Below are 15626 nucleotides of genomic sequence, written 5' to 3' on the forward strand. Positions count from 1 at the left end.
AAGCCACGTGGGTGTCGTTGGTGAGGGAGGCAGAAGGGTTCGGAAAATGTGGTTATCTTTTTTTTCACTTCACCACAGAGGAAGAGTATAAAATAACATTGCTCGAAAAGAGGAGGTTCGGGATAGCCTGAAGAAGGGATTTGTAGGGGCAGGTTAGGGAAAGACAATGTAGGTCACCTGGTGAAGGGTCTTGATTTATTTAAAAGCCAAAGCTGAAAGCATAAAACATGACGCGGGTGGGAAAACAATGGACGTTTTTGCCTGGCCAGATACAGATTGAGAGAGTTAGGTTAGGTCGGAACATTTGCATGTGCTTTGGGAGACGGAATGTGAGATATTATCGAAATGTTTGAATTTAGATAAATGTTTTAATTAGCAGCAAGGATTTTAAAAATGGAAACGTTGAAATGACATTGCATCCAAGACATGGTGATTACAGATACATATTGTTCACATAATTCTTTCGACTCGCTTTAGGGTCCCAAAGAACAATTTCAAATTTTTCAATATTTCGATTAGAAGCTCAAAATTTATGAATAAAAATGCCATTCCGCATACTTCCGGATGTTACAACAGTCCCTAAAATCAATTCAAATACCATCATATTATACATCGTTGGATACGTGAACATCAGGAAACCCTGTCTAAAAACTATAACAAATTTGATCAATGTTAAATTGTGTGTTAAATTTGAATTATATTAGATTTGAGGTTGCCCAAGTAGCATTTGGCAACATGATAAATTTGACTAAGTCCAGTTTTTGTTTTGTTTTGCTGTAGAAACATAAAAATGACATTTTAGCAACAATACGTTGCAATGTTGCAAACGTTTCGAATTGAAAACAACTTTGCAACAATCCATTTCGTTTTGTAATCGAAACATATTGAAAACTTATTGGTTCCATTGTTGCAACATGTGACTTAGCCCGATTTGTGTGCTAAGAATAATATTGAAATCAAAAATCCTCAGATACAGTTCAGCCCAACCATATGCCCTCTTATCAATTCATCCGTGGCTCAGTGGTAGAGGCATGGTGTGAAGATCTGAAGGTACCAGTCCAGAATCCCGACAGGGGCACTTTAGTTTTTTTGTTCAAATAGATTTTTTTTATTTCGCGCAAATTAAACGACAACATAATGGCAACATCATGACAACACAACAAACTACTTTACCGACATATTTAGACAAACAAATTGTTTCTGGAACTTCGTCGTAACAAAGTTGAAACAAACGGCTAAATGTTGCCAACACAAAATTTTCGTGCGCTTTTTAGGGCACCACGAGTGTTCTAACTATGTTGTGATAGCACCTTTTGGGAGTTACGAAATAGTTGCATTTAAGGATCCGCAACAAAAAATGTTACTTGGGTGAAGTAATATGCCTGAAGGAAACGTGCAGCAAACCCCATAAAACAGTTAGAGAAGAGGTATATCGTTAATTTAAAGTATTTTTAGTAATATGGGTAATTCTCTACCAACTCACACGAAATCGGGAAAAGTTGCCCCGACCCCTCTTCGATTTGCGTGAAACTTTGTCCTAAGGGGTAACTTTTGTCCCTGATCACGAATCCGAGGTCCGTTTTTTGATATCTCGTGACGGAGGGGCGGTACGACCCCTTCCATTTTTGAACATGCGAAAAAAGAGGTGTTTTTCAATAGTTTGCAGCCTGAAACGGTGATGAGATAGAAATTTGTTGTCAAAGGGACTTTTATGTAAAATTAGACGCCCGATTTGATGGAGTACTCAGAATTCCGAAAAAACGTATTTTTCATCGAAAAAAACACTAAAAAAGTTTTAATAATTCTCCCATTTTCCGTTACTCAACTGTAAAATTTTTTGGAATATGTCATTTAATGGGAAATTTAATTTACTTTTCGAATCTACATTGACCCAGAAGGGTCATTTTTTCATTTAGAACAACATTTTTCATTTTACAATTTCGTGTTTTTTCTAACTTTGCAGGATTATTTTTTAGAGTGTAACAACGTTCTACAAAGTTGTAGAGCAGACAAATACAAAAAATTTTATGTATAAACATAAGGGGTTTGCTTATAAACATCACGAGTTATCGCGATTTTACGAAAAAAAGTTTTGAAAAAGTTACTTTTTGCGTTTCTCTTTGTTTCGTCGTCCGTGTCTGTCGCGGGTGACCATGAACGACCATGATCGACGACGACCAACTTTTTCAAAACTTTTTTTCGTAAAATCGCGATAACTCGTGATGTTTATTAGCAAACCCCTTATGTCTATATATCAACATTTTTGTAATTGTCTGCTCTACAACTTTGTAGAACATTGTTACACTCTAAAAAATAACCCTGCGAAGTTAGAAAAAACACGAAATTGTAAAATGAAAAATTTTGTTCTTAGTGTAAAAATGACCCTTCTGGGTCAATGTAGATTCGAAAAGTAAATTAAATTTCCCATTAAATGACATGTTCCAAAAAAATTTACAGTCGAGTAACGGAAAATGGGAGAATTTTTAAAACTTTTTTAGTGTTTTTTTCGATGAAAAATACGTTTTTTTCGGAATTCTGAGTACGCCATCAAATCGGGCGTCTAATTTTACATAAAAGTCCCTTTGACACCAAATTTCTATCTCATCACCGTTTCAGGCTGCAAATTATTGAAAAACACCTCTTTTTTCGCATGTTCAAAAATGGAAGGGGTCGTACCGCCCCTCCGTCGCGAGATATCAAAAAACGGACCTCAGAATCGTGATCAGGGATAAAAGTTACCCCTTAGGACAAAGTTTCACGCAAATCGAAGAGGGGTCGGGGCAACTGCTGTGTGAGTTGGCGGAGAATTACCCATATATTGGACATTACAATTCTAGACAATCGTTTATCCTAAACTTTGCATTAGTATGCATGATTCAAATCTATGTGAAAATAATGACGCCATTTGAAAGGGACAAATCCAAGTGAAAACAAGAGCAAGACAAAAGGAAACGAAACCCCAATTTCAATAAAAGGACAAAACTCGAACACTTTAATGGACTCTATCTCCAGCCGGCAATGCAAAACTTTGTCCTGTTTCGACAGTGCTCTTCCTTTTTCTGCAGGCAAAAAAAAAAGAGGAAAGAACTTGAAAAAAGGGGAAAACTTTCTGGAGCGTCTAGAGCCACACGGAACAGTATCGAGTCAACCGGCTTATTATCTTAATTAATTCACCCCGACCACCCTCGTTAAGGTCCTTCTTGCTGCGTGCATAAATCCATCCCTAGTTGGTGGGACGGTGCTTTAATGGGATCCCGAGGAAGAGAGTAAAATGAGCACGGAAAAAAAGACTTCAAAAAAAACCGGAAGAGCTTGAGATTTCAGCGCCACTCAAAGGATTTCGAAGGCAGCGCAGCGCAAAACCAGAGAGAAATAAAAGTTTTTCCCCGAAGGCGCGACTTTCAAAATTTTCGAGGAAGGAAGGAGAATCGAATGAAGCCGTTCTTCAGGCGTAAATTGGAAAACTTTCGCGGGCCAGCTGCTTTATCACATCGCGCGTCGGAAGGGCTTAAGACGGATAGTGTCGAATCCGTTAGACTGGTTTCAGAGAGATTGAATAACTTAATCGCAAGTTAATATATTTTGTAGATGTACTTTTTTGCTTACCCCACTGAGATAAGGCTTTAATCCTGTTCTAAAAAAATTGTCAAGCTCCTTCATGTATACTGAATAAATTTTTATTTCCTATGATTTATTTCCTTTGATTTCATTTTTGTAGGTGTATTAAAAATGTAGCTGACAAAAGCTAAATTCTAAAATATTAATCAAATAAAAACGGAAAATTCTGTAAAATAATGAGGAATAATTCCATAAAATAATTCGATATATTTTTTTGTTGATATTTGAATTACCTCAAGAATTTGCAGTTTTTGAAAAATGGGTTTTCTTAAATCAATACTCACATTATTTGTAACATGAGCAGAAGCTAAATATTTTTGTTACAGTTTTCAAAAACGAGCTGCATTTATTTTATAAATAAATTCAAAACAGTTTTCATATTCTTTCAAAATCAGCAGTTTTTGAAAATGTAAAAATATGTTTAAGATTTTTGTTAGGTTTAGGTCATTTTATAAAATCAAATAAAATTTGAGTTTTTATAAAACCGGGCAGCTTTTGAAAAAAATATATTTGTGAAGTGTTGCGTTGCTTCAAGTTTTTCAGAACATTAATTGACCGATTCTTCGGCTCCTTTTAAAAAAATCCCAAGTTTTTTTTAAGCGTTTTGGCTGTAGTGGCACCATAAAAGAAGAAACCCCCCAATGTTTTTACATATTTGGAAAGATAATTGATTTTCCTACATAGAAATGTCAAATAGAATGAACAATATTGTATCTGTGCTTCCCCTGAAATGAAAATGTAGCGTGACGGGACAACATCGTAAAACTGGACTTTTAAAAGGCACACCAAAACAATCGCTACAGTTTTGCCAGTTTTTACATTATCACAAATTGAAAAACGAATCTTTTGCTCCTTAAACTGAACGAATTGGTTGAGATTTGAGTCTTTGACAGCCATTTATTTCCCTGACGGGACAACGAAAGGAGCAGTTTAAATAAAATAAACTAAACTTTTCAAACTATTTTCCCTAACAAGCCAAATTAATGCTGATATATGCCAAAAATAAATGCTATTGCTTATCAATTTCTAAGTATTCAGCTGTTTATCTATTTCCACAACCAAATCTGAATTTCCAGACCAAAATTTGTTTTTTTCAGTTTCGGGAATTTCCGGGACAAAATATAAAAATTCCCGGGATTCGGGAAATCCCGGGTTTGAAAAATTTTGGGAATTTTGTCTCGGGAATTCCCGGGATGGACGCACTTAACAAAAAAATGCTATCTTTTGAGCCGTGGCACAAGCTGATCAAAATTTTATTGGGCAGTGTTGCCAATTTTCCAAAAAAAATCATGAATTTTTAAAGATTTGGAAGAAAGTCAAGACAATTTTTGACTATATTATTAAATGTAAACTTCAATCGATCAAAACAAATGCATACAATTCCTATTATACCTGCAACTTTGCCGAAGACACCAAATCAATAATGAAATCCGTTCTTATGATACAGTCGCCGAAATTGCTGGAGACTGCTTTGGCCGAACTAATGATGCAAATTTTTTTATTTGATCATAGAAAATTACAAAAAAAAAATTTTTTGAAGATTTGAAAATTTGAAGATTTGAAGATTTGAAGATTTGAAGATTTGAAGATTTGAAGATTTGAAGATTTGAAGATTTGAAGATTTGAAGATTTGAAGATTTGAAGATTTGAAGATTTGAAGATTTGAAGATTTGAAGATTTGAAGATTTGAAATTTGTAGATTCACAAAGTTGAATTGATTAAGATTTGAAGATTATTATTATCCTCGTAAAAATTGACTCGTCTTTTGTGAAAACAACCACAAAAACATTCTGGTGTATTGAATTCTGAAGAATCGTGCAATCTAGGGATAGACTGTTCTAGAAAAAGGATTCCTGGGGATTTGAATTTTAAGAAATGATTTACTGGGGAAGGGAAGCCGTTGAAATGGAATAAAACCGTGTATACCGTACCAATTCAATTGTTTTTAGTTTGAATAAATCATTTCAACTTTACTTTAAAAACATATTTTAACATATCATTCGAAATCGGAAATCGGACTGAATACCATAACATTAAACATTGTAGGCGTTTGGAAGATCTTTTCACTCTATTTAAAATTATGACTTTTTACTTGGCGAAAATAACATTCTCAGCGAGTCTAACAATCACTAGTTGGATTAAACAAAATAATGACATTTCTGATCCTAGATCACAGAGCCGGTCAGGGAACGTCGAAAGGCTAATTCCATGTAGACTTCTTCGTAACAACCCTTTGCGTAGAGACCCTTTCTTTTCTATTGCAATGCATATCTATTTTAGGCTAATGTTCAACACTGTTTTGCTGGTGGCTTTTCAGAAAATCCATTGAAAATAAATTAACATTCAATATGGTTATGGACTGCTTTCCAGTAAAATATGACTAATTCATTATACATGGAAATTATTCCAGATTCCAAATCCAACAAATCCTTATCAAACATACCGAGTTTACTCTACCGTCGAGTTTAATCCTATCTATTAAACAAAGTAAATCCCAAAGCCATATTGCTTTTCAAAAAATGCTCCGACTTACTGTCATGGCATCGAAAAATCCAACCCAACTCTTTCCATACGGTTCGATACGGACCCGAGATTACACTTTAATAGCAAATAATTGATGAACCTGGGCTCCACTTTTTTTCTAATCCATTTCATTTTTCCTCTCTCTCTCGTTCTCTATTTCCAGAGTTGAGTGCACACTGCAGATTCCGGTAAATCCTTGGTAACCGGTACGGACCTGCAAAAAAAACCCTCGATTTAACCTGAAAGCTAGAAGCTGAGGACTCAAAACCAAAACCCGGACCCCTCCGTTATTAAATGCATAAATTTGGTCCTGTTCGATCGGCACCGTACACACGTGCTGCACACATACATGAGCCAACAGTGTGTTGGTGTGTTGGTGGTCCGTATTTAGGATCCTGCAGTGCAGTTCCGAGTGTTCAGGGTAGGCAGTGAAAGTGGACCCTCCTCCAACTCCCCTGAAAAGTGATCCCTCGACAGTTCCTGGTCAGCTTGTGTGTGTGTCTATGTGTGTGTGAAACTGTGCCGTTGTCAGTGTGCTGCCGGTATCCGACGACGTTCCGGATCCAATCAATACCCGGCGATGTGTTCCAGAAGCTGCACGTACAGCAGTAATGCTCTGATAGTTGGTGCTCTGTTTTTAATAATTGTCGAAATAAATCAAACAAATTGCAACTCGATTCTGCCGCCGAAGCCGGTGCCGGCCAGTGGCAGCAGTGTTGCCAGCCTCAAGTTACACATTGACAACGATGGCAGCAGCAGCAGCGGGAGCAGTAGTCGGAGTGATGAAGATTCTCCGGTGACCAGCTCTTCGACGCCACCGGTGGTGGTAACACTGCCGGGGTCGACAACGGTGGCCCCCGGGACTGGTGGCGGGGCCGACCTCGGTGGCCAGATCCCGCTGGAACGATTGCCCTCCAACACGTTGCTCAAGTATACGGCCTACAAGGACGTCTCGATACTACACTTCCGTATACCGGCCGACACCCGTACGGCCTTCTTTAGCTTTAAGGCGTACGAGGAATCGAAAAGTGCCTTTCGTAAGTATATTTTTTGTGACTTTAAACTAACTGTGCCATGCTTCTCCTCCGAAATCTTAATTTTCAAAGGAGACGCCTGGTACTTCTCTACTCCATGCACTTTTGTACTCGCATCCTTTTGTTGAACTCTCAAGTTTGATTGATTGAATGTTAAAAAAAAATGTGCAATCCCAAATCCAAAAATCACACTTCTAAAAGCATAAAAAAGGCAATTTATGTGCAAGATTAGACCTGTCAGTATAAATCTCGGCCAAAAAGCCCTTTACCTCTCTACCTCAACATCAGACATGTTCTCCTATCCCAATCGATTCAAGTTTTTACCCCAAATCAATGCCACTTTTCGTGTCCCAGAACCAGTATCGGTCATAGAGAAAGAAAGAACCTGCATCTCCCCCACCCTACGGTACCAATAACAAGGTGATAATTTCATTTTCCTCTACTTTTCTCTATCCCAAAAACAGAACGTGTGTGTCAACCGAACGACATTACGTTACACTTAAAAGCTGGCAGCTATCCAGTGATTAGCCCGGAGAACATTACGTTCCCGAAGCACTTTCTTAGCGCAGATGAAAGGTGAGTTGTTGCTGTTTTTTTTTTTTATTTAAAAATGAAAACAATAAAAAAAAGAGCAGTCGAGCAGTTTTTCCCTCCGTGCATATAAACACTAACAAAGTGACATTTGCACAAGCAGGTGTGCAGGATTTTGCGCGCAAAATGCGACACTGTGAGTCGCATGTGCGTGACTTTTAATTTGCTCGGAATGTCGTTAAAAAAAGACGGAACGCAAGATTAGAAGGCTTCCCAAGTAACATTTTATCCCAGGAGTTCTACAAGAGCTCTTCAAGATAGCTACAGCATAGCAGTTTGGACCGCGGTAGGATAAAAATCTCTTCAAAACTTCTTCCGGAGTTTGGAAGAGTACTTGAAGAGAGTTTTATCCTACCGCGGTCCAAACTGCTATGCTGTAGCTATCTTGAAGAGCTCTTGTAGAACTCCTGGCAAAAAATGTTACTTGGGTTATGATGGGGCCCGTAAAAGAACGGTTGGCTGGCTATCCGAGCTTTTTTACGAGGACGGCCTTGACTTTGGGGTTCAGGGATGGATTTGGAATAACAAAATAAAACTACGTTTTATAATATATTTTTTTTAATCAACATTTTAACCTTTTGGCACCCATTTGATAGTTTGATCTAAAATTTGGTTAAGAACACATTTCTTCGAACGAACCATTTTCTAAAAATATACTTTTTTATCACCCTAGTTGCTTTCGATGTACAATGGTCCAGATCGTAAAGTTGAGAGTAAATTGGATTTTCCGAAAAATTGTGCAGTTTTAAAGTTTGATGTCTCAAAAGAGTTGTTGCAAATGGAAATAGCAACTTTTGGCTTGATCGAAAATTAGGGTGGTTCACAATTAGGGTTTTTTTCTAGACAAAAACTTTTTTGGGTATGCTAATCCAAGCAACCTTGTTGTAAACTACGATTAAATTTTTAAAATCATCAGAGCAAGTCCCTCATAATTATTTTTATCGAAGCAATTTCAGAGTTAACATTTATGTTGTGAACCTTTAAAGCATAAAAAAAGGTTTTCAAAAAATCGATTTTGGACTTATTTGTTCAAAACTTACAACCCTTCGAAGGTAAAAAGATGCAATGGTAAAACTCAAAAATATGGAAAAAGCTCAAGCCAAATATCTAATTTTCACGGGAAACGTGTATGGGACCACCGTAAAGAAATTGAACGAAATTGTCCAGCTATATATTTATTCATGTTACTATGCCCGCTAAAGCTAAATCTGTCCTCAAAATTGAGCCAAACCAAAGATGATTTTTTGAGCATATTTTGAATTTCCGTTGGTTATCAATTCTCCTACTAATGAGCAAATTTAGTTTCCGTATAGTTTTATTTGAATGAAACTTTGTGTGAATCTTTTCTGAGACGAAAGAAGACATTTTGCAACATTTGTTCGTCCGTGAAAGTCTCCATACATTTTGGTAACCGGCTATTTAAATATTCCAAAATCTTTATCTTGAGAACGGATTATCGGATAACTTCGTTGCCTTCAGCAAAAAAAAAAACAATTTAAAAAAAAATGCAAAATTTTGAACGCATAAACATTTTTTTTTAATTCTAATTTTTGATTTAGTTTAAGATGAGAATAAACTAGATCATTTGGGATAGGAATAACCTACATCATTTTAGCTATTCCACAAGTTGAGCAAAATTAATTTAGTAGAGTTGCTAATTTTTAGAAAAAATCTGTTTTTTTTAAGCGTTGAAATAGTCATAACACCTTTTAAAATTCTTTTTAGATTTTAAATTAAATTTACAATTAAAAAGTTAAAAAAAAAGTTTCTTAAATTTAAACTCAATCCCCGTTTTAAATTATTGGCACAAAAATTCTTTTTTTTTGTTAAAAAGTGCATTTTTCACCTGTAAATGTTATGACCATGCTTAACCATCTCAGAAAACTTTTTTATTTCCTACAAATTTGCTCAAAAGACATTGAAGATTTGTCCAACATTTGCTAAGATACAGTTTTTGGAAGAAAATTTTACGTTCTCACGATAAAAAAATATATTAATATTGAATAATGAAAATAATTTTAAAATCCAGAAAACAGCAAACAAAAAAGGTGTTTTTAGCCCTTTTAAAAAGTCATTCTTGATAACAAAATGGGTAATTCTCCGCCAACTCACACAGCAGTTGCCCCGACCCCTCTTCGATTTGCGTTAAACTTTTTCCTAAGGGGAAACTTTTGTCCCTGATCACGAATCCGAGGTCCGTTTTTTGATATTTCGTTTTCAAAACTTTTTTTTCCTAAGATCACGATAACTCGTGATGTTTATAAGCAAACCCCTTATGTTTATATATCACAATTTTTGTAATTGTCTGCTCTAGAACATTACTACACTCTAAAAAATAACCTTGCAAAGTTAGAAAAAACACGAAATTTTAAAATGAAAAATTTTGTTCTAAATGAAAAAAATGACCGTTCTGGGTCAATGTAGTTTCGAAAAATACATTAAATTTCCCTTCAAATGACATGTTCCAGAATTTTTTACAGTCTCTTTGACACCAAATGACTATCTCATCACCGTTTCAGGCTGCAAATGATTGAAAAACAACTATTTTTTCGCATGTTCAAAAAATGAAGGGGTCGTACCGCCCCTCCGTCACGAGATATCAAAAAACGGACCTCGGATTCGTGATCAGGGACAAAAGTTTCCCCTTAGGAAAATGTTTCACTAAAATCGAAGAGCGGTCGGGGCAACTTTTCCTGATTTCGTATGAGTTGGTAGAGAGTTACCCAAATATTGAAATTATTTTTATTGAAAAGGGCAGACAATTTCACAAATGTTTTATTTTTAACATTCAAAATCAAACCCATAATTATCCGCTTACAAAGCGGACAGCGTAACCTGCTGAAATGTTCTTCTATATCCAAAAAAATTAAAAGGTTTTCCATTATCTATTTCATAGTAATCAAAAAAGATATTTTATAAGGTGTTACTTTTCCTTTTAATATAATTTTACCTTAATCTATGAAGAAAAACTGGAATTACATTTTGAAAGATGTAAATTTTGAAGTTAAATATGGTTTTATGATTTTTTGCACATAATCTGTCCTTATCATATTATTTTGCAATATTTTTATATGCAAAAACCATTTTTGCAAATACAATGGGCATCATACAACAATACATATGAGCAACTCTCTACGAAATCGGCCGATTTCGACCATTTTTATTTTTTGTATTTTTTGATTTGGCTCAAAATTTGTGGGGGCCTTCCCTGTGACCAAATAAGCTATTTTGTGTCATTGGTTCACCCATACAAGTCTCCATACAATTTTGGCTGCTGTCCATACAAAAATGGTATGTAAATATTCAAACAGCTGTAACTTTTGAGTGAATTTTCTGATCAATTTGGTGTCTTCGGCAAAGTTGTAGGTATTGTTGAGGACAATTGAGAAAAAAAAATAGGTACACGGAAAAAAATTTGCAGATTTTTTTATCAACTTTTTTTCACTAAAACTCAATTTCCCAAAATACGTATTTTTTGATTTTCGAGATTTTTTGATATGTTTTAGGAGACTAAAATCCGCAACTTTTGAGCTATAGAGAAACATGGTCAAAAAATCTGCCGCCAAGTTATGAATTTTTGAAAAATAGTGATTTTTGGAAAAAAATCCAAATTTCATGCAAAAACAAATTTGAAGTTATTTTTTTATGCAAAATTAAATTTGCAATCGAAAACTACTTTACAATTTTTTTGATAAAGAGCTCCGTTTTCAAGATATAGCCACCGAAAGTTTGAGTTTAGCAAAATATTTGCAGTTTTTCAATTTTTAAAAATAGTGACCTTGAGCGACCATTTCTAAAAATATTTTTTTTGAAAAGTTCAGAAAATTTGCTATAAAATTGTCTAAGAGACATTGAAGATTGGACCTCGGGTTGCTGAGATACAGCCGCTTTAAGAAAAAGAAACACGAAAATTGAAGTTTTCTAAATCTCACCAAAACAACCCACCATTTTCTAATGACCATATCTCAGCAACTAATGGTCCGATTTTCAATGTTAATACATGAAAAATTCGTGAAATTTTCCGATCTTTTCGAAAAAAATATTTTGAAAAAAATTAAATCAAGACTAACATTTTAAAAGGGCCAAACATTGAATATTACGCCCATTTAAAATGTTAGTCTTGATTAAATTTTTTTCAAAATATTTTTTTCGAAATGATCGAAAAATTTCACGAATGTTTCATGTATTAACATTGAAAATCGGACCATTAGTTGCTGAGATATCGACATTAGAAAATGGTGGGTTGTTTTGGTGAGACTTAGAAAACTTCAATTTTCGTGTTTCTTTTTCTTAAAGCGGCTGTATCTCAGCAACCCGAGGTCCAATCTTCAATGTCTCTTAGACAATTTTATAGAAAATTTTCTGAACTTTTCGAAAAAAATATTTTTAGAAATGGTCGCTCAAGGTCACTATTTTTAAAAATCCAAAAACTGCAAATATTTTGCTAAAATTAAACTTTCGGTGGCTATATCTTGAAAACGAAGCCCTTTATCAAAAAAATTGTAAAGTAGTTTTCGATTGCAAATTCAATTTTGCATTAAAAATTGATTTTAAATTTGTTTTTGCATGAAATTTGGATTTTTTCCAAAAATCACTATTTTTTCAAAAATTCATAACTTGGCGGCAGATTTTTTGACCATATTTCTCTATAGCTCAAAAGTTGCGGATTTTAGTCCCCTAAAACATATCAAAAAATCTCGAAAATCAAAAAATACGTATTTTGGGAAATTGAGTTTTAGTGAAAAAAAAGTTGATAAAAAAATCTGCAAATTTTTTTTCCGTGTACCTATTTTTTTCTCAATTGTCCTCAACAATACCTACAACTTCGCCGAAGACACCAAATTGATCAGAAAATTCACTCAAAAGTTACAGCTGTTTGAATATTTACATACCATTTTTGTATGGACAGCAGCCAAAATTGTATGGAGACTTGTATGGGTGAACCAATGACACAAAATAGCTTATTTGGTCACAGGGAAGGCCCCCACAAAGTTTGAGCCAAATCAAAAAATACAAATAAAATCCATTTCCGGTTTTGGTAGAGAATTGCTCATATTTCAATCGTTGCAAAATCCACACAAGCAGAGAAACCCCGTCCCTTAATCCCGCCCTGTCACCCACGGCTCATGAATGGATCGTTTCGCGTCGTTTGCTCACTTTCGCTGCTATACGACACCAGCCTCTAAATCTTTGATGAATCGACGACCTCCCAACTTGCGCGCACTCGCTCAGACCCGCAGCTTCCTGGGAAACGTTAACCCCCAAACTCCTGGAGTCCGGGGCGGGCGGTGGCGATGACATTTGTTGAGCAAATAAAAATCCGCGATAAATCGAGGGGTTACAGCGTTTTATGGATCTTGAGCAGATTTTTACGACCCCGGCCCCGGACCGCCATCCGTCGTCGTTGGTGCCGGCCGCCATTTGTGGGGTCTCCACAAAAAGGAGAGAAAAAACAAAATTTCACGCCAGGACATACGTCGTGAAGCTCGGAATGAACACTCTTAGGTTGGCTTGGCGTTGCGATGGGACCGGTTTTTATGTCTCTATAGAGACCTTTTCCGCAATGGGCCCAGGGTCAATATTCCGTCTGTGACGGGAGATTAAAGACCTACTAATACCGGTGCTAAGTGCTGGCAATGGACTGTTGGTGGCGGCAGCGAAGTTGACCTCTTGAGTTATATTTTTAGCTTTTTAACGCTTTGAGGTCGAATAGTGTACCGAAATCTAATATCAGATTATTTCAAAAATGTTAAAGATGGTTACCCAATCATGGTATTACTACTGCGATGGGATTTACCCAGGTCTTTCCCACGGTATTTAACCCTGCTCGAGTAGCTACAATCAAACGACTTTTACTTTGAGGTTAAATGAAAAAGCACTCCAATCAACCAGCAACTGCTCACTGATCCATTTCCGCCCATCAACCGGAACAAATCCCGTGCAGCTAATTCAACAAACCATTCCTTCAACCTCCCAGCTCGATTGTGTCAATCACATTTCAGCCCACTCCGCCAGAGCTCCACATTGCCATTGTTGCATTGTTTTGCTTTTCTTTTTACCCCCTCTCGTGTCGTGCCATTTACCATCCAGTTAACCCAGATACTTCCGCCTTCTATCAACCACTTCCGGCTTCCGCCAAGTGTTGTTGAACTGCATGCAGTTCGGTTCTTCAAGTAAAGAGAGTCAAAACAGCTCAATTCTTCCTTTGGTTCATCTCCAGCCAAACACGCCGGCGACACTCTGCTGCTTCTACTGCATGGTTCGCACGTCAATCTTTGTCTAGCAGGGTTGGTCTCTCTGTTTTCGTACATTTCAAGCTACTCTTCTTAGAATCTTCCCAGGTTGCCCCTGCTTGTATGCAAACAATTTTTCTCGTTTTTTTTTCTGTTGTTATTCTCTGTAGTATTTCACCACGTTCGTTGCATGTGAATCTGCTGCTTGGCAGGGCTTCGTATTTCATAGACAGGTACTCTTGCCACTGAAGAGGTTAGCTGTTTCAGGATGCGAAAGAAATATAATAAACTAGCACAAAATAACATTACCATTCTCTCTCTTCTTCAACTCTATGCTATGCGATGCGATGCATGCAGATTGGATGGTACTCGTCTACAAAAGCAGTACAGCGTTTCAGACCATCGACCATGTGAAGTGCAGATGGGCGTTTTTGGGCTAAATGGACAGTTTATGGTTGTTGCCAATTGTATTCATATTTTATCCCTTTAAATTTTAGTTCAATAGATTTTTGCCTCAGAACCATGTTTTGAAACTACGAAAAATTACCAAAAATATATTTTTCCGTATTCATATTGATCCAGGAAGTCGCCATTTGTCATTGATAACATGTAACATGGTAACAGGAATTTTGACGAATTTCTCTTTAAAGACCAGCAAACAAATTGTGTAGACAAAAAGCATTGATGGAAACTTCGTGCTTAATATATTTTTTAAATAATTAGTTTTGTCACTCCAGGCCCAAGAAACAGCCATTCTAGTAAAAAAAATCGAATTTTCAAAATTCCTGGTGAAACCCCAATTTGATCATTTACATCCTTTTCGATAGTTTTTATTACAGCAATTGACATTTAAAATCTTGAACCTGCCGATGTACTCGAAAAAAATGCCCCACAGCTCAGTTGAACTGTAGAGCACCTCCCCGGCTTCATCCTCCGTGGCTCCACCGTCTCGGGAGCCACCTTGACTGCATCCTGCGGGTCGAGGGCGATCCTTCGATATTCCGTCCGGAACTGCGCCCGGCAGCGGAGGGAACTCCGCCGGCGAGAACACCGGAACTGCTGGACTCTGCTTCTCCGCCTTTCTTGCCGGCGGGTTCGGTTTCGATTCGACGCCTGCTGGCGCCTCCGGATGAAGGCAGCTGCGGCCCGTGGCTTCGTTGCTTCCAGAGCAGTTGCCACACCGCTTTGGCTGGGCTTCCTGCACTTCGCACTCGTCCGTCTTGTGGGGACCCCCACAGTTGTTGCACCTCCCTTTGAGGTGACAGTTCCTGGTTCCATGACCCAGCTGCAAGCAGTTCCTGCACTGGGTCACGTTCGGTCGCTTGTTCCGGTAGGCCTCCCACCGGATGTGAAATCTCCTCAAGCGCTTGATCTCACTCAGCTGCATTAGGGTGGTGTACTCCTTGAGAAACGTAACAATGTACGGGGTTTCCCTCTGACGAGGCGAACTCTCCCTTTCTCTTGATGGCGTGCACCTCTACAGCATCCAGGTTGTGCGATTCCTTGAGGTTCTTCTTGACGAATTCAGGTGAAGCCGGTGGAAGTCCTCTGACGACGACCGCGGAGTTGCCGCTCGCCTCGTTTCTCGTGGGTGTAGAACTCCACTTTGTTCGCAATCAAGTGGGAC

The 15626-nt window shown here is 37.2% G+C and overlaps 1 protein-coding gene across 3 annotated transcripts in view; it reads left to right on the forward strand.

Annotated features, from left to right (window-relative positions):
• Positions 1-15626, forward strand: part of LOC120431844 (uncharacterized) — a 202113-nt gene that overhangs the window by 174455 nt on the left and 12032 nt on the right. For all 3 annotated transcript variants that reach the window (XM_052710932.1, XM_052710906.1, XM_052710915.1), the window contains 2 exons: positions 6305-7178; positions 7640-7751. In XM_052710932.1, coding sequence (XP_052566892.1) covers positions 6722-7178; positions 7640-7751 — 569 coding nt within the window. In that variant the 5' untranslated portion in view covers positions 6305-6721. The remainder of the gene's footprint in view (positions 1-6304; positions 7179-7639; positions 7752-15626) is intronic.

Source organism: Culex pipiens, chromosome 1, assembly GCF_016801865.2.
Source record: "Culex pipiens pallens isolate TS chromosome 1, TS_CPP_V2, whole genome shotgun sequence".
Classification (NCBI taxonomy): domain Eukaryota; kingdom Metazoa; phylum Arthropoda; class Insecta; order Diptera; family Culicidae; genus Culex; species Culex pipiens.